Consider the following 24,877-nt stretch of genomic DNA (forward strand, 5'->3'; position numbering starts at 1 on the left):
TTGGGGCTCTGTGAGAGAAACTCTGTCTTGTGACTCTGTAGGATTCAATCCTCCTGGGAGTTCTACGGGCTCACTCTCTCTCCAGAGTTCCCTTGGAGGTCAAGGCTTGTAGGAAGGTGACTGGAGTTGAGGTTTCATTGTTCGAAACTAACAGCTCCTTCACCTGTTGTCCAAGTTTCAGAACACTAGAAGCAGGGGGAGAACCACTTCAATCCATACTCCATTCTGCTGCCTGGATTATCTTTCTACAGAAACTTTCTGGCCATGCATTGCCCCCCTCCTCAAAAATCTCCATGCAGAAACTTCTCACTATTGGCTTCAGAGCTCTCCATCACTTTGCCCCCTCCTACCTCAACTCCCTTCTCTCCTTCTACATCCCAGCCCCCACACTCCGCTCATCTGGTGCTAACCTTCTCACTCTGCCTCCTTCTCACCTGTCCCGCTGTTGACCCCTGGCCCATATCCCACCTCTGGCCTGGAATGCCCTCCCTCCTCAAATCTGCCGAACAATCACCCTTCCCCCCTCCAAAACCCTACTGAAGGGTCACCTCCTCCAAGAGGCCTTCCCAGACTAAGACCCCCTTTTCCTCAGTTCCCCCTCCCCTCCCCATCACCCTGACTCTCTCCCTTTGCTGCACCACCCACCCCCCTGCCCCACAGGATTTGTGTATATATCTATAATTCCATTTACATTAATGCCTGTTTACTTGTTTTGATGTATATATATATATCTATAATTCCATTTATATTGATGCTATTGATACTTGTTTACTTGTTTTGATGTCTGCCTCCCCCCTTCTAGACTGTAAGCGTGTTGTGAGCAGGGATTATCTCTCTTTATTGCTGAATTGTACTTTCCAAGAGCTCAGTACAGTGCTCTACACACAATAAGCGCTCAATAAATATGACTGACTGAATGAATGACTGAACTTTACCAGCCTCTCCCCCTTCTCTGCCTCTGTGTCTCTGTTTCTGGGCCTCTTCTCTCTCTCCCTAGCTATTACCAAGTGCGTGTGTCCCTGAAACTCCCGGCCAGGATTCCGCACAGGCTGGTGGCCTCTGTCGGGGGAAAGACAGGTGAGAAAGCTCTGCACGCAGTATGCACTCAATAAATATGATTGAATGATTGAATGAAATATCCATGGACGTTCCACGTTTTGGACATGACTGGCCCCATTCAGAAGGACATATGGATGGTGGAGGGTGGATATCTGCAGCGGGGTTGGCTAGGTGCCGCCTCTGGGATCATATTATCTGATCCTACCTGTCCTGAGTCAGGACGCTGGTTAGGGCAGGGTGGGGAGGGAAGGGAGGTGTTCCCCAGACTGGGTGTCTCTGCAAGGTGCCCAGTGTAGCCACAGAGAAGAATCCTAGTAGAACTTTTCCAGCTGGAAATACATCTTTCTTTTCATCCTCATGGGATCTTAGGGATGTTTCAGAAAGAATTCTAGGTTAAACTGATTGGAAAAGTCAAAGGGAGAGATTGAGATAAAGGAATCCCAAGGCCCCCACCCTGATAACAGGTAAATGCTCTGATTCCCTGCCTTGGTTGGGAAGACATTTTGGTGGATTTGCATTGACAGAAAGACATGCTTGGAATTCAAGCCAGACTACAGTTTAGCCTTAACTATTTGTTTCAGATCCTATGATGCCACTTAAACTTACAATATCCAAATGATGCTGAAGGCACTTTGGAATCTGAACAAATGAGAAACTTTAGAACATAAAACCACCTGAAATACCAGTGTTGCATATAGTTAGCAGCCTACCAGACCAGCTGTCACTTCTCTGCAATCTTATTAGTACCACCTATAACTCCTTTTTCATAACAGAATAAAATCATGGGTACATCCCTCATCTCCCAAGGGACCCACAATCTACTCCATTGATCAATCAGTGGTACATAGGTGCTGGGGAGGGTGGGGAGAATGAGTTTAGACTTCAACATTTCCAGTTATGGGCTCTGGCCTTGGGCAAGTGACTTCCCTTGGATCCCCTATTTTTCATTTGCTTCCCCAACACTTCTAGGGGACTGGGAGAAAGAGTAATGATCTGGGCTGAGTCTTCAGAGCTTTGGGGCAGGAAACGATTGCTCAAAGGTGATCCAGGATTCAAAGAATAGACTTAGTATTTTTCCTTGCATTTATCACTGCAGGGAAACTGAACTTCTTGGAGTTTGAGATGGGTCCGAGCAGAGGGGGTTCACGCTGGAGGAAGTCCCCACTGTCCTGACCCACACCACTTCCAGGCCGGAGGGGATAATGGGGTAGGAGAGGATTGCTCCCTGTTTCTCCTGGGAGGAGAATCAGTGTTATTGATACTGGCTGTGGGCCAGGGAGCAAATGAGAAGGAGCAAAAGAGGAACCTGGTGCTAGGTTACCTGTGATCCTGAATGCATCCATGACCGGAATCAGGAGATTGCAGTGAGCAAATGTGGGAACATTCCCACCTGGCCCCTCGAGAGGAACGGTGGTTTCTCAAGCTTTTCTGGGACATCAGGAATTGGTGCTGGGCCCCTGGGGAGGCTCATGTTCAGCTCAGGCTCGCCAAGTGCCCTAGGACTAGTGGGTGACCTCATTTCTGCCGGGCTCCTCTCGATGGGAAGATGAGGTCAGTGGTTCTCGTTGCCCTGTGATGATGCTCCCAGTATTGATGGGGGACAAGACCACATCCAGACAGGAGGAAATGTCAGGAAGAAGCAACACAGTGAAATTTCATTTTATAAGAGGCAAGGTAGCAAATACTGAGCTCCAAGGACCCAACCCTGGGCAGGGGGCTTGGAAGAACTGGGAGGCCACTGTGGAATCAGAATCCCCCGGAAAATGGACTATGACTCTGACCCTCGCAGGGTGGTGATCGTGGGCTTCTGTTATAAACTATGAAATACATTAAGAGCCTTTCTAGGGGAGAATGAGGCTACTTTGGGGGGGGGGCGTGTCCCAGTGAAGTGAATATCCAGAGGAGGGGCCACACTTCCCTGGTATGGGGGGCCTGGAGACGAGTGTACTGTGTGGGGACCAGTGATCCCGGCCTGCCACAGCTGGGGCGTCCATGAACTTCAGTCCCAGCTCGATGCTGCTCTTGTTTTGCAGAGGACTCTGGGCCGAGCTCTGCCTCTGTCCACGAGAGCAGTGTGCACAGCAGGATCTTTCAAATCCTGTACCGGAACGAAGAGATTGCGGTCAATGAGACAATGCACTTCCGAGCCCACCTGCTTTTGGATGGAGAGAGGGTGAGTCTTCCAGGAGTGGAGGGCTGGACCACCTGGGCAACCTCTTACCGAGGAGCCTGCATGCACCCCTAAGTCAGGCCCAAACAGTGGCCAGGCCAACCTGAAGGAGATATTTTGTAGGGGGAGGGGCAACCTCCCTCTCAAGCCTTGTTCTGACCTAACACAGGTGACTTTATTTCCTCAATGCCTGGAGAGCCTGTGTCCTCTGCTCACAACTGCCTCTGCTCTCTAAGTTGAGCATGGTGAGGGTGGACCCAGAGATTCAACCTGGATAGGACTTATGCTGCCTCACTGGGGGAAGCCCACTGTTCGCCCCTGGGCCCTCTCAGATCCTGGTCACCCCAAAAGCTAGAACTTCAGAGGTACCATAACCTGATCTGACCAACAGGCCCACCAGTCCCAGGCTCTGTCTCTGCTGGGGGCACCGGGATTCTTGGAGAAACTGGGTGGGGAGTTTGTTCATGACGTGGCATGTAGGATGCTCCCACTTGACTCTTCCTTAGAGGATCCATTCCTAGTTTGGCTGCTGGGAGTGAGCAGCCGGGGCCTGGACCACGCCACTGTCCAGCAGCGACCTTTCTTCCATTAGGTGGTCCCTCCAGCTGGGCTCAGAATTTGCACAGGATCTTTGCTCCCAGCCTCCAGGCCCCTGGGCTCACAGCGTTTAGGACTGTGAGAGGCTGGGGCAGCCCTAGGAGTTGGGGCTGGGGTCCTACTGATGGCCTAGGGGGATGAGGGAGTCCTACTGATGACCTGGGGGAGTGGACTCCTTAAACAAACCCTCCTCTACTTGATCTTTCTCCGGCCTGGGCTTACCCATAACCTGTTCTTCGTTGGGCATGTTGACTTTTGTGGAGTAACATCAGTGTGCTGGCCTCTCTCCTCTCTCCTCCCCTCTCCCCTGTCGCCATTAGTAGGAACACTGGATTACTGAAGTGTTGGATTTCTAGAGGATAGAAACTCTGGAATTCCCTTATACATAGGGCATGATGGAAATGGCAATGGTCTTGAACCATCAGCAACATGGAATGTATTGGTTTGGGAAGCTTGGGCCACCTGAATGGCTGGGACACCCCAGGCTCCCCTGTCCCTCCTGGCTCCCCATGTGTGCACAGGGTGAATCCCTCAGCTTTAGGACTTCTGGTGGGCTGCAGTGGTTCCTTTTGTATTTAAGATCAACCCTTCCTCCTCGTTCTCTTCCCCTGAAGATGTTGGAGCACTCTCAGCAGCAGCTGGAGAAAGTTCAGGCCTAGAGCTGGTGGAGGCGTCTGGGTGGGGGCGGGGAGTGTGTGTGTGGGGTGTTATTTGATCACTTTTACCTGAAAAACAACTAGCGGCAGGAGATTTTTCTGCACTTGGCTGGCTGCATCATGCATGGGAACAGGCAGCAGCAGCAGCAGGCAAGAGGGCACAGTTGGTTTTAGCTGGGGGCTGCCAGTGACAGTGGGGAAAATTGGAAAAAGCATCTTTAAAGGAGACTTTGATCATAAGGACATCACCTTACCACACTGGATCAGGCCATTGTCTGCTAGATCAACAGTGTGTGTGTTTGTGTGTGTGTGTTTGCCCACCTAGTGTATGCATACACATTTTACTCAGGTTTCAGACTTAACCCAGTCTTTACATTATGGACTTACAAAACTGATGGGGACAAGGAGTCAGCTTCCTTGCTACGAATGTCTCCCCACCACACCTCACTGCTGCCCAAAGCCCTAGCTCCGGGTGTCCTAAACGTGACTGGCCACGTCTATAGCCACATCTGCCTTAGTTGAGACACAGGAAGGTCACTTCCTGGATCCCCGGTGGGCATCCTTGCCATCCAGAAGATCTGGGGAGAAGCAGCGTGGTCCAGCGGATAGAGCACGGGCCCGGGAATCAGAAGGACCTGGGTTCTAATCTCGGCTCTGCCACCTGTCTACTGTGTGACCTTGGGCAAGTCAATTAACTTCTCTCTGCCTCAGTTCCCTCATCTGTAAAATGGGGATTATCAGTCAGTGGTGTGAAATGTCTGTTTTCCCTACAGGTGGAGGAGGCGCTCAGCGAAGTGGACTTTCAGCTCAAACTGGACCTGCATTTCACCGACAGCGAGCACCAGTGAGCCGTACTGTGGTGCTTTTCCCCTGGGAGACTTTGTGTCTGCTGCTCCCAGAGCCCCGAAGAGAAGCAGCAGATCTGGGGATGGCTCCTTAGCTTTCCTAGCCTACCAGAACTGGCTGGCTGGAGGTGCATGGCAAGGAGCACCTACTGTGTGGAGAGCACTGAACTGGGCGCCTTCTGTGTGCAGAGCACTGTACTGAGAGACTTGTGGATGTATACCTCTATATTGGGTGCCTATTATATGTGTAACACTGAACTGGGTGTCTCCTGGGTGTAGAGCTTTGTTTTGCTTGCCTTCTGTTTGCAGTGCACTGTACTGGGAGCCTACTGTGTTTAGGGCACTGTATTAGGCACTTACTGCTTGCAGGGTGCTGTAACAATAATGATGGTATTTGTTAAGCACTTACTACGTACCAGGCCCTGTTCTTAGCGGTACCTATTGGTTACAAAGCACAATACTGTGCACCTCCTGGGTACAGAGCACGGTGCCAGGAACCTTCCCCGTACAGAGCACTGTGTTGGGCACCTGCCATGTGCAAAGCACCATGCTGGGGTCTGCCACGTACAGAGTACTGAGGGGGGGTATCTGCCACGTGCAGAGGACCGCGCCAGGTGCCTCACATGTACAGAGCACTGTGCCGGTGCCTGCCGCAGGCAGAGCACTCCCTCTGGGGGCTCATCAGGGTAACTTCCTGCCCCTGGGGACCCTCGGACAGGATTAATCAGACCCAGTGGAGCTGAACACCAGCCCTGTCTGGGTTTACTGATGCTTGAGAGACAGCAGGTAGTGGGGTGGAACCTGGTGGGGGAGTTGGGTCTTTCTTCCAGGACAGGGCTGTGGGCTGCCTACTCTGGCCCTACTCATACCCACCCTTCCCTTCCTCTCTCAGGCTGAGGGAAGGCGTGGGGGTCCCGGCCATCAGCAGCCGCACGCTGGGCCTCCACCTGCACCCCAGGAGGGGCCTGCACCACTACGTTCCAATCATGTTCGACTATTTCCACCTGTCGCTGGTCTCGCTCACCGTGCACGCCTCGCTGGTGGCCTTGTGCCAGCCCCTGATCAGGTGTGTGAGGGGAACGCTCCTCGGGACCTGCGGCCACTGGGGGTGCCCAGCCCTAGGTCAGATCGATGCCTCCCCCGTCCCCTCCGGCCCCTGCCCCCTCCCCATGTAAGCAAAGCCAAGGTCACGTCAGTCAACGGCCCTGGTGGAAATTGGGCAGCGGTCCAGAACCCGCCTGAACTGACCTGAAGGTTTCTCTGGGCCTGGGGGCCTCAGAGGGCCTCGGGGGGGTCTTAGCTGCTTGCAGACTCCGCTAGCCTCTGCACCTCAGGAATTGGAGTGGTGGGTGGGTTCCCGGCCCCACCTCCCAGCATGGTGGGGTGGGCCCGGGCTGGGCAATCCCAAACTCCCCAGCTCGGACGAGTGGGGACAGGTCCCTCGGGGGGCTGGCTGGCCTCTGAGGGCTGGAACTTTTCCCGGCAGCTTCACCCGGCCCGGGAAGGGGTCGTGGCTGGGAAAGGGCGGCGCAGAGGCGGGACCAGAGCAGTCTGGCATGTCCTTGGAGAGCCTGGTGTTCGGCGCTGGATACTGCAAGCCTGCAGCCTCAGAGGTACCTGTGGAGTGGGCAGCTTCCCCCCTAGGGCTCTGGGGGGCCTGCTGACCTTGGGGAGTCTTTCTCCTCCCTAAACCCCACCCCCAAGACTGTCCTCCATATGGACCATTGCCGGAAGGGCAGCAGTGTTGTTTAGAGGGAAGATTCTGGCCCCAGTTCTGCCCCTGGCCTGCTGTGTCCTTGGGCAAATTGCTTAACTTTTCGGAGCCTCAGTTTCCTCATCTATAAAATGGGGATAAAACACTTGCTCTTCCTCCCTCTTAGCCTGTGAGCCCCGAGTGGGGCAAGGGCCGCGTCCCATCCGATGGTATGGTATGTCCTCCTGTGCTTGGCACATGGTAAGTGCTGAATAAAATGGCAGCCAGTCTGGGTTCAGAACTGAACTTCGCTCTCTCCACTGGCCATGTTAAGCATCAATTCACGACAGTAAATCCTCTCAGTGGCTTTTAATCATACTTAGGTGTCTCAAGAACTAATATTTAAACCTTCTTCCCAAAAAGTAACCTCATTGGTCTTCTCTATTCCAGTCAAGTGAAATTAGGTTTAATAAATACGTGTAAAGTAATAACCAGCTACTCTGCGGGTCATCAGCTCTGATCGACTCGGAGTGTAAAGTAGATTACGGCCATCTGTGTGCGGAATGGGAATAATCCAGAAAGTGTTTGCAGAGACAGGAACGGCATCCGGAACACGGAATTCTCCCACACTGGCTTCTTAAATATTCTGTTACATGAGAGGAAATTGCAGCTCTTCAATGGCATCTGCATAAAATGAATTTCCCTGCTGAGTTATGCTTAAGAAACCACAAGACTGGCGGGATTTTGAGGAGGCAAACAGGATAAGCAGTCCCTAGTTTTAAGCCACTTAGTGGTAATTTTAGGCTACCGGATGGTGATATTAGGTGGTATTAGGTGTTTTTAGGACAGTTGGTGATGAGAACCTCTTTGAATCTGGAGCCTGAAGGAGAGGTGTCCACAGGGGAGCTGATTTCTGAGTTTATTTTTCCCACTGAAATCAGACAGGGGTGATTCTAGTGGAGAACCAGGCCAGGATCCACACTGTGCTGGGAGCAGAGGCTTCCAGGAGCTTGCAGTCTTCTGAGGAGTTGGTGCGTGCCTGGGCCTGGGCCCGGGTAAGGCAGGCAGGAGGCCGGCAGCTCTCCAGTCGTTCTGTAGGTTCCTGTGATCTTCGTGGGCACTGAGGTGTTTTGGGTAGAGATACTGGGAAATCGAGGGGCTAGTCACAAAAGCAGCATGGCCTAGTGGAAGAGAGCATGGGCCAAGGAGTCAGAAGGACCTGGGTTCTAATCCTGACTCCACCACTTACCTGCTGTGTGACCTTGGGCAAATCAGTTCACTTCTCTGTGCCTCAGTTCCCTCATTTGCAAAATAGGAATTCAATCCCTGTTCTCCCTCCTAGACTGTGAGCCTCATATGGGAGCTGATTATCTTGCATCTACCCTAGCACTTAGCATAGTCCTTGACACGCAGTAAGCACTTTAACAAATACCACTATAATAATAATTATTATCATTATTATTATTCACCAAAACATTCCAGATTACCACATCTAGAGTGATGCAGTGTCCATGATCCATCTCAGAGGCTTCACTGGACCAACAGAGGGATGGCCCTGATCTGTCACAAGGGAAACACAGCTGGGCCTAGCAGAGAGTGCTCACTTGGGGCTGGGAGTCAGGGGATTCTTAGGCAAGTCGCTTAGCCTCTCTGGGCCTCAATGTCCTCCTCTGTAAAATGGGGATTAGATTCCTGCTCTTCCTCCCTCTCAGACTTTGAGCCCCGGATGGGACAGAGACTGTGTCTGATCTGATCACCTTTATCCATTTTATTGCTTAGCAAAGTGCTGGGCATAGCGTAACAGTGTATGAATACTGTGACTCACTAGCAGGCAGGGAGGTTTGGGGGTCCTTTGTGGTATTTATGGTATTTATTTGTGCTATGTGACAGGTACTGTACTAAGCGCTGGGCTGGATAAAAGCAAAGCAGGTTGGACACAGTCCCTGTCCCACATGGGGCTAACAGTGTCAATCCCCATTTTACAGTTGAGTTAACTAAGGCCCAGAGAAGTGAAGGGACTTGCCCAAGGTTGCACAGCAGACAAGTGTCAGAGCCGGGATTAGAACCCATGAATTTCTGACTCAGGTTTCTGCTCTATCCACCGCATCATGCTGCTGCTGCTTCCTCTGGTTGATTTTGCTTTCTTTTTCTGTCAGTGCTGAAACCCACCCCCAAAATGAAGTACCCTAGGCCTGCCAACTCCATTCCCTTGGTCTGCAAACCCCCCCCCCCCCAACCCCCCCTCCCCCGCAGGTCACCCCTTCCGCTCGCTCCATCAGGGAAAACCCCCATTTAGCAGCAAGGTGGGAGAGGAAGACGGGGTAGGCGATCTTCCCCACAATCAAGCCCTGCCTTAGGGTGAAAATTTGGGTGGGTGAGCTTTGCCCAAGCAAAAAGAAAGATGAAATCCTGCAGAAATGGAAAGAAGAGAGAAAGATGGTTAGAGGAGAGACAAAGTAGAGACAGAATGTTAGCTAGGTAGCTTCTGGTTAAAAGAGAAAGTTGCCTTAGAAACAAATGTGAGTCTGATTTTATCCACTCTAAGGGCTGAAGCCTCCTATTAGTGCCACAGAAAGCTAAATATTATCTCTTTTAACAATAGTTTGCTCTCATTGCTAATGCTCCCATTTCCAGTTTTCAGAGTCCTGACAGAGTAATGTTATGATTAGTCTCATTATTTCTTTCCTTCTTCGGCGAAGCAAACATAATTAGCCTCCTGGGCTGTGAAACTGGGGTAATTATAAAGCTCTTCCTTGGATATTTGTGAGGCTTTTAATAGTCAGAAGTTGAGGCTTTGCTGCCTGTCCGATGTGCCGGTGTGGACTCACTGTTTTCTGAGATGTGTAGGGCATGTGTCAAATTGCGTTAATGGCCAATGGCTCGGTCCCCTCTTCCAGAAACTCAGACCACGGAGAATACACTGTATGTGTGAACATCTGGGTGTTTGTAGGATTGTACATGTATACTCTGTGTGTTCATCTAGATGTTTGCTTGTTGGGTGGATGACACTATGAAACCTTGCCTGGGGGAGCTCAGACAACTCCCTATGAGACAGTGGGATTGGAAACAGCAGAGGCCTCACAATAGGGGAAATGGGTTCTAGTCCCACCTCTGCCACTGGGCTGCTGGGTGACCTTGGGTAAGCCACCCATACTCTCCGGGCTTCAGTTACTTTACCTGTGAAATGAGAATAAGATCCCTGCTCTCCCCACTTCACAGGAGTGACGTGGAGAGAAAAATGAGACAGTTGACTAATTGATGTAGCGACCCGTTGGGAACACAAAAGATTTATTCCAATTAGAGGTGTTTGAGAAAAGAGGCTTGCTACAAAGCCAAAAACCATATCTTGACACCTGAAACTAGGTGTTGTGCCTTAATCCATGTGAAGTCGGCCTTGACAGCTGTTTTAAGATGCAGAGGGTAGAGACTTCTTGTGTCTCCTTGGTCTACCACTTACACCTACTCTGCTCTCTCCTAAATATAGAATGGCTGTCAGTGCCAGAACAGCCAGCTGGGCACTCTTTATCCCAGCTCTGAACTGGGTGTCCACGGCCAGTGTAAAGCACCGAACTGCAGTTCCAGTCTTGCGATTCCTGGCAGTGCCAACATTTCTCATAGGTGGAAAGGGCCCTGCCCCCCACCACTCCCTCCAACCGCTGCCTCTGTAGTTCAGTTTGATAAGGTCAATTCTCCCCTAGTTTGGTAAGTGTGGAAGAGAGCCTTGCACCTCACAAAATGCCACTTCCATCATCCCGGTCCAGGAGTTCAGTTGTGGAAATTGTGGAAATCTGAGGTTGAGAGATGGGGCTTGGGGTGAAGACATCCCCATTCTTCTACAAGCCATCCCCCTTCCCTGGGCTCAGTTTACAGGATCGATGACTTCCACCTTCCAACCCTGATATCTCAACGTTACCTGTTTTCTCACAGGCAGCATCAAATACAATAAATTTAAAAGAACAGCCTCCACCACCAGCAATTATTAAAAATACCTTTTTGTGTGTACTGTGAAGAGCCACCTTCAAATCAGTCACCAGCAAAGAACACGTGCCTCTACCAAACACAGAGGGTAGTGGGTACCCTGTTTGGTTATGGGTGCCCAAGAACCAGCTTTGGTCTGGAGCTGCTCTCAGCTTTGTGTGTGTGTGTGTGTGTAGGTGGGCAGTGAGTTGGCTTCCTAGATGTCTGTGGGACCCCTAGAAATTGGAGCTTTCAAATATAAGCAGCTTCTCCACTGCTTGGAGAGAAAGGAAGGCAGGGTCAAATTTATCATCCCAGGATCCCTCTGTTGAAAATGCTAAATCCATCATTTAATCCCCATGAGAGTTTCACTCAACCTGAAAACTGCCCGGTTTAAATAAGGAGACACACAGCCGGGTCCAGGTTCAGGGTAGGCAGAAGATGAAGAAGAAAAAGAAGCCGCCACAAGGGCCCACTGAAAATGTTCTCTGCAAGGCAGGGAATTGTAAACCATCTCCCTTTTTAATTGAGTGGCAGCCCGCTCTGTCCCCACAGAGGTATCTAAATGTTATCACAGCGTTTTCATCATTGAGAGCATTTACTGGGCATGTCCTGTGGACACAGCACTGTATTAGATGCAGACCCTGTCCTCAAGAAGCTTACAATCTGAAGGAAGAAACTGGCTGATGTAAATTGCTAAATTAACTCCCGGTTATCCTGTTCCTGACTCTCGGGCAACATTTTTAGTAGATTAGTTAATTGTTCAGAGAAAGAACCCCTAATCTGTGGCTGCCCTGTGAGACTGTCTTGTTCTCTCTTGGACTATGGGCTCACACTCTTCTCCTGCATTGACCCTTTGTTCTCACCCTCCTTCCTGAATGGAACACCCTTCCCCTTCATATCCAACAGTACAGCATTCTCCCCATCTTCGAAGGCCTATTAAAATCACATCTTCTCCAGGAATCCTTCCCTGACTAACCACTAATCTCCCCACCCTGTTCTCCCTCCCCTCGGTGTCACCTAAGCACTTCATTTCATACCCACCAAGTGCTTAGGCATTCACCCCACCCCAAGCCCCATATATAAACCCTTAAACTCTGTTGCTTTTCCTGCCTGTAATTTATTTTAATGTCTGTCTCCTGATCTAGATTGTAAGGTCAGGGATTGTATCTGTCTACTCTAGTGCACTCTCCCAAGCTTTTAGTACAGTACTTGGCACACAGTAAGCATACAATAAATACTATTGATTGACTATATTGCCGGGGAAAAGTTGTGAGGAGCTCTCTGGATATATCTAGGTTCTTGTGGTGGTCTTTGTGACCCGGTTCCTCCCTTCCAATTTTTGGTGACTTTTCCAAGCAGGTAACTGGTGCCGGCAGTAGCTCTGTGCTGTGTCTTGAGAGGGTTTTTGTATTTGTTAATGTATTTATTTGGGAGTTGAGCTAATCCTCCCACTACACTTCTAAGTCACTTAGAGCTGTGTTTGGACGCTCTCCCTGGGGTTAAAAATTCAGGGCCCGGTTTTCAAGCTATCAGCAAGAAAACCGGAAAGAAACGCTTCTGCCCAGAACGGACAGCAGCAAAATGCAAAAAGGCAGAAGGACCACACAGGTTTGGTGCTTTGCCAAGGGGCCGGCAGTGGGGTTGGCACTCTTAGATGTAGCCATTGCAGCTGCTCCGCAGTCAAGTGCCGGATGCACTTGGACTCACCTGGCCAGAGCACTGGCTTCCTGCTGCTGTGTTTTAACTGCTGCACCAGGAGGCGGTTTATTGTCACAGAGCAGCAGAGAGTGGCCAGGCACGAGTCCTTTGACTCGCAGCACCTGATCGGGAAAGTGGGTAGTTAAATGGTTTGAAATGTTGCCCCACCACACTTCCATTTAGGGAGTAAGAGTATTTATTAAGCTCTCAGTTCACGCCAGGCTCTAAGAGTCCCCTTCCCTCTAGTTCTGCCAAAATATGTGTCTTTGCTAAACATCTTGGTCTAGAAGTTGCCCTCCACCTGCCACTGGGAAATTAGGGAGCATTTGCCCAGCAGCATGGGGCTGTCGGGAAATCATGAGCTGTGGGATGGATGGGCAGGGAGGGGAGGGGAGGGGTTGGGGTTGGGGGAAGATAAAGTGGGACCTGACTCGTCTTCACTCTCTTTCCTCTGACAGGGCAGTTTTTATGTTCCCTCTGAGCACTGCTTGCAGCGGGCCTACGAGTGGCATAGGGGCCTGTGCCGCCTGCTGCTGGGTGCCCACAAAGGGTTGCAGTCCTACTTCTCCAGCATCATGAAGGCCGTCCCTGCCTTAGAGCAAAGCTCACTGGGTAAGGACCCCCATTCAGGTGGTGTTGGTGTCGGAGGCCCAGATTGATTCAGACCGGACGGGATTGGACTCGAGTTCCATCCCAGGCCCTCTGGGGGAGGTTGGCCAGCTCTCTGCCCTCATCTATGGGACTTGTGCTCAACCTGGGGATGCACAGGGTTTTGGTTGGGGTGGCAGAGGACCGCAAGCCATAATATCCGAGGGAAGGCAATCTTTCCCCATTTCAGCAGGAAATGATCATCGTCATTATGATTTAGGCCTTAGTGTAAATGGCTTCACCAATGAGTGGTGGTAAATATCCTTTTATTTACACACATCACTCCAGATTTACTCACATAACTCCATATTGCAGAGGAATGGCTCTTTGCAGTAATGGCCCTTGGATTTTCTTTCAGTTTTGTAAAAGCTCCTAGTTCAGTTTTTCCCCTGTGCTCTCAAGTCCCACTATTTCCTGGACATTTCCCTAGCCCGTGGACCCCAGCCTCTTGCCTAGCCCAACTACCCGATACTCAGATGAGCAATTTCCGTCTCTGGCAACTCAAGTAGATTCTCTCCATCCAATTGAACAGGTTTCCCAAAAGGGATCAGTTGGGTGGGTGGGTGGGATGGTACAACTAGATATTGCTTCCCTGACACCTGCCCCGAGCAGCCGGGCAACAGAGAATGTGGGTTTAGAGTCTGTGGGTGAAAGCCGGTTTGATTTACAAACATTTCATACATTCACACATTCTGTTATGCATGCAAGCCCCTTATTTGCACAGAGAAAAATTGGTCTGTGATTTTGATAGGTCATGGCTTGGCAACACATTTCTTTTGAAAAATGGATCCCACAGAATCCAACCTCAACCGTGTGGCTCACAGTACAATTCTGCCCTACTGGAGTTCACAGATTTGCTGCAAATATGGGCATTGTAGACTATTTGGGAGGCTCTGAAAGTGGTCTGGGAACTCCCTGGAGAGAGACAAGGAAAAGAAATAATGTTCTGCAGGACTTTCTAATTGTCCACTTGGAGTTCGGGGTCAGGGAGCCTACCTGGGAACAAGGTTTTTGGTTGGGAACATTGTCCCAGTTTGTTGTTGATTTCATCTAAACTACTAAAGGGTGGAATATTGGCATTTTTCTCTTTCAAGAAGTGAGGACTATTTTCTGAATGAAGCATTTGTCTCGAGCATCAGTTTTGAAGTGGAGAGTCCCTACGTGGGTGTGCGAGTCTCTGGGCTGTTACCCCACCACTTCCTCTCTGTCTCAGTCTCACTTGCCTTCTTTCAGAGGAGATTGCCGTTGAAGAGACATTATCACAACTTTGTGCGGAGATACAGGTACGCTGTGACATTGCTGTGCAACAGTTTCTTCCAGAAACCCGAATTCAGAGGCTCCTCCTTTGGACTGAAGTCCCTGGAGGGCAGGGACCTTGGCTTCTACTTTTTGTTGTTTCAACTTGATCCAGCACAGCACTCTGCACCTGACAGGTATCCAGTACAGTAGACACCCAGTGCTGAGCTCTATCCACGTAAGGTGTGCAGTTCAGTGCTCTGCACACAGCAACCCCCCAGTATAGGGCTCTGCACACAGTAGGTACTTAATAAATATTCTTGATTGCAGTCAAATAAAGAGGCTGGATATGTCTCCAGACAGAATTCCAAAGTTCAGACGTTCCTCTTGAGTCTGAAAAATTGGCATTTGAGGAGAAACTACACAGAACTGAATGTGAAGGAGAGCTGGGAAGGGGGAGGAGATTGAGATGCAGATTCAAGCTCAGTAACCACTTCTCACCTTCTTCAGAAAACTTAATTCCTACAACAGATCTTACTGTCAAATCACAGGGGAGACCCTTGTAGTTTTCTCAGGGGAGATTCTGGGGTTCTATCATTTGAGTTCCATCAGCTGGGCAGCAGTGTGGCTTAGTGGACAGAACACAGGCTTGGGAGTCAGAGGGACCTGGGTTCTAATCCTGGCTCTGTCACGTGTCTGTTGTGTGACCTTGGGCAAGTCACTTAACTTCTCTGGGCCTCAATTACTTCATCTATAAAATGAGGATTAAGAATGTGAGCCCCATGTGGGACAGGGACTGTGTCCAACCTGATTAACTTGTGTCTACCCCAGTGCTTAAAACAGCGCTTGGCACTTAGTAAGCACTTAACAAGTACTACTACTATTATTATTATGAGTACAAGTTTTGTATGTGTACCCATGGGAGTATACCCAAGTGTGCCTGAGGAAAATGTGACCCTCTCCAATGGCCCCCACTCCCTGCCTCCAGGCGTATGTCTCACCATCAGACAGAGCCCAGAACTAGAGCCCAGACCCCAGGACCCATGGCTAATTGTCCCCACTTCTGCTGGGCTACTTCCCTGCAGGCAACAAGCTCAGTCGGAGATGGTCGGGCCCTACTTTCTTGGGGAGACTAGCCAGCTTGGCTAAAATCACTGGAATGAGCATTAGTCAATCGTATTTATTGAGTACTTAATGTGTGAGGAGCACTGTACTAAGCGCTTGGGAGAGTACAATATAGCAGACACTTTCCCTGCCCACAGTGAACTTGCGGTCTAGCTTTAAACCCCCCAAACCAGCCCAATTTGTGCCAGGGATTCAGAGGTCATCTTCCCACCGATAAATCGCAAAGTACTGGGGAGGGTTGGCACGGGTCTGGTTTGTCTTGGGCTAAATCAAATAGTGTCACCGCCACTGAAAAATCTGATTCAGTGAGAACAAAGACCTCTCCTGACAGACAAAGGAGATAAAGAGTGGAGGGAGTGTGGATGTGAAGAGTTTGCTTTTATCATTAAAGAGTGTCAATTTACCCATGGCTGGAGTGCAATAGATTGGTCTAGCGTGCGCATGTGCACGCACACCCACACCCACACACTTTGTCTCAATTACATCATTCAATAAATCCTGTTCCAGAAGGTGGGTAGGGCGGGGAGAAAAGGAATTCTCAGGCCCCCACTCTCCCTCCATTGCCATGAGAAGCAGCATGCCCTAGTGGAAAGAGTCCAGGCCTGGGAGACAGAGGACGGTGGGCCCAAGCCCTCTACTTGTCTGCTGTGTGTCCTGGGGTAACTCACTTAACTTCACTGTGCCTCAGTTCCCTCATCTGCAAAATGGGGATTCAATTCCTGTTTTCCCTTTCCATTTAGGCTCTGAGCCCCGTGTGAGACTAGATTATCTTGTATCTACCCCAGCACTTAGTACAGTGTTTTGGATATAGAAAGTGCTTAACAAATAACCGATCATTGTTGCTATTATTACCGTCATCATCTCCGTCAGGAGGAAGAGTCTATCTCATGTACATTCTCGCTGTCGGAGACGTAGTAACCTCAAATGTTGGCCAGTAAACCAAAAGAATGTCTTCCTGAAATCATAGTTCTAGCTCTGTACTCTACCCAGAGCTCAGTGCAGTGTTCTGCACACAGCAGACTGTGTGTTCCTTGAGGACAGGGATCATGTTTACTAACTGTATTGTACTGCACTCCCCACAAGTCCCCAGTACAGGGCTCTGCACTTGGTGGACCATCATAGGTACCTCCAATCAGTTGATATCCAAGAACTCCAAAGCTAAAGGAGTCTCTCTGGGAACACCCCGGAAGATTGTACAGTGTTCTGGGGTGTTCCCGGCAAGTCCGCTGACCTTCATATTTCTTCCAGAGGGTGAATGATCCGGAGAGGCTGGCTGAACAGATTGGTAGAGACCTAGCCTGGCTCTGCTCCCGCCTGCTGGCGCTGTGGACCCAGCTCCTGGCCGCGGTGTCCCTGCAGCCGGCCGTCACGGCCCACCTCACCCAGGAGCACCACACCCTGCGGGTAAAGTGTCCGGCCCGATGGGGACACCGAATCCAGGGCACGTGGGCCTGCCTGCTGTATGGCCCCAACTCCGTGCCCCCATTCTGACTGGAGTGGGGGCGTTGAGGGAGGATCCACGCCCCTAATTGAAAACATTCTGGGGTTTGAGGAGAGAGGGGGCCATTCAGGATGAGCTCCGCATTTGGAAGTGGGATGCTGACAGGGAGACTCTAGGGAAGAGTGAGTGGATGTTCGAAGATGGCTCCCTAATCATGAGGTTGGATGGAAAGTTGGTGCTTGGTGCTGGACGAAGTCTTGGTTCAGCAACCATACTCCTGCTCCACCCTCGCACCCCACTTTCCCTGGATCTGCCTCCCACTTAGGGTGGATGCTCTTCTATCTGGGGAGCATCTGTCGGGCTGCCCCAGCACTCAGCACTGTGACTGGTCCTCAATAAGCCTTCAACAAATATCGCAACTACCGCTATTCTGCTAAGTAACCCATTGGGCTCTAGCCTGGAGGGTTGGTGTGAGGCTTCTGGTCCTCAGCACTTGATCAGTTGGTCAGACACTGCAGTTCCCGATGTGTCCTGAGGCTTTCAGAGACTGAGAGCCTTGTTTCTTTCCTAGGTGAGAAGATTTTCAGAAGCTTTTTTCTACACAGAGCATGAAAAGCTGGCAGCCCTGACCTTCCAGGAAAGCCTGTGAGCACCTGTCCCAGAGCAAGCCCCCTGGGGTTCTGGGCCACTCCCCGATGCTGGGCCGGGGTGTGCTATGGCTGTCCCTGATGAGCAAGGTTGGCCATGGGGGAGCCGGAACCTTCTGGAAAGAGGCTCCACACGATTACAGTGGGGATCCTGGGAAAATGCGAGTGAATCAGTGCATCCTGGGGTCAGCGATACTGTGGCTGAGCCTTCCTGTGTGGCTTAGGCCAGATGTGCTGTTGGCAGCTTTGTGGTCCTGGCCCTCTGGTTGGGCCTCAGCCTGAGTGAGGAAGAGAGGCAGCAGCTGGATGCCACTGTTGGGAGCATGTGGAGGGAGGGGGTGACAGTCTAAGCCAGGGTGGCTGGGGAGTGGCTGGTCCTCCCCTCCTATGGTGGCTGGAGGGTGGCAGAGCCCGTGGGTGGGCTGGGCTGAGAGTGTGAGTGAGTTCGAGTTCAGTATGCCCACCCCTTTCCTCTGGGAGTGGGAAATGAAGTTTCAGAGGAGGGTCTGATGTCCAGGAAGCGTGCTACCGAGTTATCTGGACACTACTGGGAGGCGGGTGGGGCTGTCTCATTCTCCCCAAGTCCTCAAGTCCTCCTCTTTTCTCATTGTCCATCTCTCTGACCCACACCCAGGATCCAGAGTCAGAGCCAGGTTTCCATGGACTTACGCAGCTCAGAATACCTGACCAGCATGCCTCCTCTGCCGGTGGAGTGTCTGGACATCGACGGAGACTGGAATACGCTGCCGGTCATCTTTGAGGACAGATATGTGGACTGCCCTCAGAGAGGTTTGTTGGGCTGGAAACCTGAGGCAAATTCTGCCACCGGCCTGACCTGATCGAATCATTTAAGGCTTCAGAGAACGAGCCCAAGGCCCCAATAACCCTCTTTGCTCTGCGTCTCTAAATCAAAGATCTGTGGCTGCAATCGGGCACATGTTGAAGTCTTCCGGTTCTGTGTGGCAGGATGGTGTTCTGATCCCTTCCCTCAGAGAATCCATCAATCGATGATATTTACTGAGCACTTACTGAGGGTGCTCTCTGAGGGGAGAGCAATGTACTGAGTACTCCCAGCGGGCAGAACGCTGTACTAGGCTCTCCCTATAGTAAAAGCATGGAATTGGACACCCCATTGGGTAGAATTCTATTATCTGAATGCAGTAGTTCTAGATTCCTCAGGGTGCAAAAATCGTTTCTGAAAAGCAGGAAATAACGCTGGATCAAACGAAAGTGTACAGTGGATGTCCTCTCCTTCTTGGGCGAGCATTCGTTCATCCAATAGTATTTATTGAGCACTTACCATGTGCACAGTACTAGCAAGCAGCAAGACTGAAGGCCTGCAGACACCTGGATGAGGAGCTCAGGTCATATCTGCATTGCTCAAGGATTTTCTTCACGTTTTACTCGCAGGGTCAGTGGGACCAACCTTAGGGGAGAGAATTTTGGAACCGAGGGAATTAGGATTTTGTTGCTCTCGGCAGGGAAAGACAGAGGTTCTCTGGGTTAGTCTGACATCTAGTGGGGAGGGCCTGGAGGAACATTTCAACCTGACTGAGCAGGGAATCAGCTTGGAGAGGGTCCGAGTGTGAGCCCCTGGCTAAGGGAGATCTATTATGTCTCCGTAGACTAGAGCGGCACTCTGGGGTTTTAGAAAAATCCCCCGGCTTTGTTCTTTTTGGTTCAAAATCTTACTCATCACATGCAGTCAGTTTACACCGCACACAGCCCGTACGCATTGCACTCTCTATGTGTGCATTGCGCAGAACCAGTACATACCATTCATTCAGTTGTATTTATTGAGCACTTATTACGTGCAGAGCACTGTGCTAAGCGCTTGGAATGTATAATTCAGCAACACAGAGAGACAATCCCTGCCCAATTATGGGCTTACAGCTACAGTCAGAAGTCACTGCACACAACCAGTGGGCACCCACAGAATCAGTTCACACCATGGAGAGCCATTACATAACACAGAGTTAACACACATTACGTACAGTCGGCACATACCAAACACGTACCCCATTACACACAGCCAATTCAAACCAAGTACAGTCAGTATGTACAGCACAGATCCAGTACGCATCTCACACAGTCAGTAAACACAAAGCCAGTATGCACTGCATACCACGCACATTGAGTACACACTGCGCACAGTCATTACACACCATTCAGAGCCAGGGCCCACCTCCACAGCCTGTACTCCAAGTGGTCAGTACCCATTCCCTTCTCTTTCTGTTTCCTTTAGGTCCGAGCCTGGATGTGCTCCCTAGAATCAATGCTCCAGTCATGAAGGATGAGAGCCAAGTGACCCACGTAGCCAGTCAAGCTGAGGAACTGGCAATTGGTACCCAGGCAACCGGCAGAGCGGGCTTCAGGGAAGAGTCGACGACAGCCCTTGACCAGAGGGAGGAGGGCAGGACTCCGGCTGACCAGCCCCGTATCTTCCAGGACGCGGACGTGCAGGAGTTCACTGTTAGGGACTCGGACCAGCGCACGGACCCTCAGGCTTGCCAGATGATCTCCGAGATGCAGTCGGCTGGAGAAAGTCCCGCCGGGCCCGGCCCTCAGCTGGCTGACACGGGCAGGAGCCCGGAGGAGGAGCCTGCCAGCCAGGGTGGCAGCTGGGGTACGGCACTGAGGCTGGCCGACGGGAGGGCTGCCCCAGGCGCGGGGCAGCTTGCGGGGGAGCCTGTCCTCATCATCAGTGTTTTGCCTGAGGGCGGGCCCCCCGGGAATCACGGTGCAGTGATCGGGGCCGGCCCAGTGGCCACCGAGAAAGCCGGCAACCCTGCCGGGCCGTGGATCTGTGAATCAGGCCTCCTGACACCACCCGTAGGGCTGCATGAACAGGTGGCTCCGCTAGCACCAACGTCACTGGACCAGCCAGCCCCGTTGGCCCCAAAAGACTCGGTGGAAGTGGAGTCTCTCCCCCGTGACCGGCTCCATGCCAACCGGGAAGAATTCTCGCTGCCATCCAGCAGCATCAAGAGGTCATCCTCGCTGATCTCGGACTCGGGCATCGAGAGCGAGCCCAGTTCAGCGGCCTGGTCCGACGCCCGCAGCCGGATGCTTGGCACACCTGGGGACCGGGAGGCTCTGCCCCAGCTGGCACGGAGGCGCGGGGCCCACAGGAACTCCTTGGAGGGGGCATGCACGGACAGCAATGTCAGCCTGCCCAGCGGCACCCAGGCCTCCCTCACCTCCATCAGCTCGCTGCCCTTCGAGGAAGAGGAGCGGGATGTGGCCGTGGCCAAGCTGACCAAGTCGGTCTCGGCCCCGCAGATCAGCAGCCCCGAGGAACCGGCAGAGGACCCCGAAGAGATCGAGAGTGGAGGAGAGACCCCAGGGGCCGCTGGAGTCTGGCAGCAGGGGGAGGCTGGCAGGACTGGCTTCCCTTGTGGCCCCGCCCGCCTCCCAGCCGCCTGGGCAGGTGCCAACTTCGAAATGGCCGACCACCAAGGGGATGTGGATCCTGATGACCCTGAGAGTGGTGGTCCCATCGACATCTTACAAGTCAGAGGCCTCCAGTGTCCCCCGGAGGGGCCCGGCCACTCAGACCGGATAGAGTCAGCGGCCCATCGAGCCTGTGTCGTGGGACCTGGGGCCCAGGGGCTCAGTCTGGAGGCCCTGAATGCAAGCAGTTGGTCGGGTTCTGAGGCCGGCCGGCTGGGGGATCATGGCCAGGACCCCACAGAGGCCCGGGACATTGTGCCTGCAGACTGGCCTCTTGGCCGAGTTGATTTTCCCAACCCTGGCATAGCCGACACAGTGGATTTCTCCCACTGGGATGGCCAACAGTCTAGCGAGAACCCCACAGAAGACACAGCTATTGAGGGGACACCCACTCGGGAAATGGGGGACAATTTGTCTCTCAGTGGCCTGTCAGGGATGGGGGAGGGGGTTGAAGCCTTACAGGAGATTGAACTGGGTGAAAGTCCTGTGGCCAATGAGGCGATAGCTCTCCCTGATACAGATTCTCAAGACCAGTGGGCAGTAGCCCATCCTGGTCCAGATTACCAAGACCCCAAACATCCCTCCAATAGTAATGGCATCCACTGTGCCCCTGGGGAGACTTTGACCCCTGGAGGCCGGCGGGCCCCGGAAGTGGCTAATCTGTCTCTGTCTTGCACAGCCACGTGTCTCCCTTTCTCCTCCACACTCACAGAGGTCCCTGCCGCAGCCGGCTTTGTAGCCAAACAGGCGCCGTTCCCAATTACCCACCAGCCCCTGGGCTCTTTTGGAGCCGTCTCTTGCAATGCTGGCAGCCCAGCCGAAGACATCAACGAGAGGATGTGTAGGTAGGAGTGCCTGTTTGCTGGGTTGTTCTTCGTCTCCCTGGTGAGATTTTCCTCAGGGACAAGGTGGCTTCAGGGAAGAGCACGAGGCCGGAAGCCTGGATACCAGCGTGCTAGTCTCAGTTTTGCCCCCGGTCTGCTGTATGACCTTGAGCAAGCTACTTAAACTCTCTGGGACTAAGTTTTCTCATCTGTCAGGTGGAGCTAAGACACCAGATTTCCCACTGTCCCAGGGATGTTGTGAGAATTGAACGGGGGCGGGTGTGCATGTGCAAATGCTCCAAAAGAAGCAAGTATTCTATTGGCTTTTTAACTTGCGAAGCAGATGGGAGGGGCTCTCACCTTATTGTCTACCCTGATTGGCCAGAGGGATTTGGAGGAGAGAATCATCACTCTCTGGGTTTGGGGAATTTGAAGATTTAGAATAATCCAAGTGGCATAAAACTGATGAAAAAGTTCAGGTTTCAGATCATTTTCTCAGATAACACAAATATATTTGCTGGGACTGGCTCTGGAGATATCTGTGTTCTTCTAGTTTGTCTTAAACTGGCAACCTACAACAAAATTTGCATTGATCACCCAAGAACATTTGTTGAGTGTCTCTGTGCAGAACACTGCATTGGGCACCTGCTGGGTGCAGAGCACTGGACTGGGTGCTCACTATGTGCAGATGAGCAAGGTGTTGTACTGGATGCTTACTGTGTGCAGAGTGCTGTACCGCATGCCTATTAGGTGTAAAGCATTGTATCGGATGCCTCTTGAAGGGCAGCCATCACAGTGCTCCTCTAAGCCTTTTTGGGTGCACTGTCTGAGACAAAACTCTGGAGACAGTTGTTTAAGCCAGTAATGGAGTGGCTACTATTTTTAATTATGTTTTTGGTGGGGTCGGGGGCTGAAATAGCTGGGTGCCTCAGCCCGCATTATGTTTTTCAGCCTGTCTTGTCTATCCATGTCATTAGTGGTTGTAGACCCCACAACCGTTTCCCAGAAATCATTGTTGCCCAGAAATCGGCAGAGCCAGGCCTGGGTTCCGGGAGCTCCCACATCTGATTAATCCCACCCTGGGATCTCCTTGCCCCGGCCCCAACCTCCCGGGACCCCATCCGGTTCCACCCCTGGGACACAGTGACCCCTTTCCAGAGGAGGTTCCCTCTGGCTGCCCGTTGCCCTCGAATCCAGTCTGACCCTGCAGGCCCGTCTGGACCTGTAAATTAATTAGCGTGTTCTCCAGTTTCTATCAGGCCAAAGAGAAATTTAAAACCGAACTGAAGATTGAAGGTTCTCTGTACAGTGACTTATCTGTACTAGCCTCTGATATACCGTATTTTCCACCAGAGGAAGAGGAAGAGAATTTGGAAGAGGGCATTCACCTGGTGGTCTGTGTCCATGGGCTGGATGGTAAGGTTGGCACACCCCGCGACCGCGTCTGTTACCCAGACTGAAGGAACCTGGGGGATTGACTTAGGCTGGGGAGGCAGCCACAGCCAATCATGTAGGCCACAAGTGGCCCCTTGTTGGGGGTAGGGTTGGGGAGCTTGGGGCATCATGATTGGCTGCCGCACTAGTCCAGTCGACCTGATCACTGTCAAACCTTCTCATCCCTTCAATTTGTGTAGGGCAGCTATTACCATATTGTATAGATCGTGGAGGCCATGGGGCTACGTGCCTTCGGATTTAGCTTTGTCTGTGAATTCAAGGATTATGTGTGGGGTTTGTGTATATATATATGTATTTTGTGTGTGCGTGTGTACGTGTATGGGTGTGCATGAGTGTTTGTGTAAGTGTTTATGGGTATGTGTGCATGTGTGTGGGTGTATGAATGTATGTGTATCTGTGTGTTTTTCAGGTGTGGGTCTGATTGAACGTGTGTGTATGTTTACTAGCATGTTTGTGAACATGTACAGATGTATCTGAGTGTGTGTGTATATGTGTGTGTACCTCTTTCTCCAACTATACCCTGGATGTGCCGTCTTTTCTCAAGTGCCCCGGTGTCCCAGCACAGCAGGAGTTTGGGGGTCAGAGACTGCCATCCCAGTCCTTTGGCTAAGATCAAGGCCTCCTCCACCCCACACTCAGGAGCCCTGAGGGGAGCACTGGGAAGAGCTCAGTGGAAGCAAAGTGAACATATTCCTTGCCCTCAAGGAGCTCATGCTGTAGTGGGGGAGACAGGCAGGCAGACAGGCAGGCAAGACTTCCAGAAGGGGGTGGGAGGAAGAGCAGGGAGGTAACCGGTCGGCGGAAGAGGTGGGCCAGAGAGGAAGAGCTGAGTAACGGGCTGCTGATGTCTCTCTTAGGAAATAGCTCTGACCTCCGGCTGGTCAAGACGTTCATCGAGTTGGGACTCCCGGGGGGCAAGCTGGACTTCCTGATGTCAGAGAGGAACCAGGTATGGCCAGTACAGAGCCCAGGCCCGAAGAATTCATAGTGCTTTGGGGGGACCAGGACTAGAACTTCTTTGCTGGATTGATTATTTAGATGATTGAGATTGGCCTCACTAGTCAGATGGACAGGTAACTGCCCGGTCCAGCCCATACGTGCTTCAGCCTGGCCTCCTGGCACCTTGCTAACTCCCAGTGTAATTCATTAAATTGCACTCCCATCAGAGTGCCAAGCCGTCCCCCTGTGCACAAGCTGGTCACCTGCTGTCCCAGGAGAACAGTGAATCCCTCTCCGCCAGCAGACTGGGTGGTAGTTGCCTGCAAACGACGCATTCCCTAAACCCGTCAATGCCAGGCCAGGACTGAACAATCCCGCCTACAGTGCGTGTGCAGCCTGGGGCTCTGAGCTCCCTAATGAGCCAAGTACCG

The 24,877-nt window shown here is 51.8% G+C and overlaps 1 protein-coding gene across 2 annotated transcripts in view; it reads left to right on the top strand.

Annotated features, from left to right (window-relative positions):
• Positions 1-24,877, top strand: part of FAM135B (family with sequence similarity 135 member B) — a 55,914-nt gene that overhangs the window by 21,108 nt on the left and 9,929 nt on the right. For both annotated transcript variants that reach the window (XM_029063646.2, XM_039911671.1), the window contains exons 3-15: positions 998-1,077; positions 3,093-3,232; positions 5,256-5,326; positions 6,220-6,393; positions 6,814-6,940; positions 13,137-13,290; positions 14,560-14,609; positions 16,936-17,091; positions 17,700-17,773; positions 18,410-18,564; positions 20,021-22,073; positions 23,302-23,468; positions 24,365-24,456. In XM_029063646.2, the coding sequence (XP_028919479.1) occupies positions 998-1,077; positions 3,093-3,232; positions 5,256-5,326; positions 6,220-6,393; positions 6,814-6,940; positions 13,137-13,290; positions 14,560-14,609; positions 16,936-17,091; positions 17,700-17,773; positions 18,410-18,564; positions 20,021-22,073; positions 23,302-23,468; positions 24,365-24,456 (3,493 nt within the window). The remainder of the gene's footprint in view (positions 1-997; positions 1,078-3,092; positions 3,233-5,255; positions 5,327-6,219; positions 6,394-6,813; positions 6,941-13,136; positions 13,291-14,559; positions 14,610-16,935; positions 17,092-17,699; positions 17,774-18,409; positions 18,565-20,020; positions 22,074-23,301; positions 23,469-24,364; positions 24,457-24,877) is intronic.

The sequence above is a fragment of the Ornithorhynchus anatinus genome, chromosome 4 (genome assembly GCF_004115215.2).
Source record: "Ornithorhynchus anatinus isolate Pmale09 chromosome 4, mOrnAna1.pri.v4, whole genome shotgun sequence".
Lineage (NCBI taxonomy): Eukaryota > Metazoa > Chordata > Mammalia > Monotremata > Ornithorhynchidae > Ornithorhynchus > Ornithorhynchus anatinus.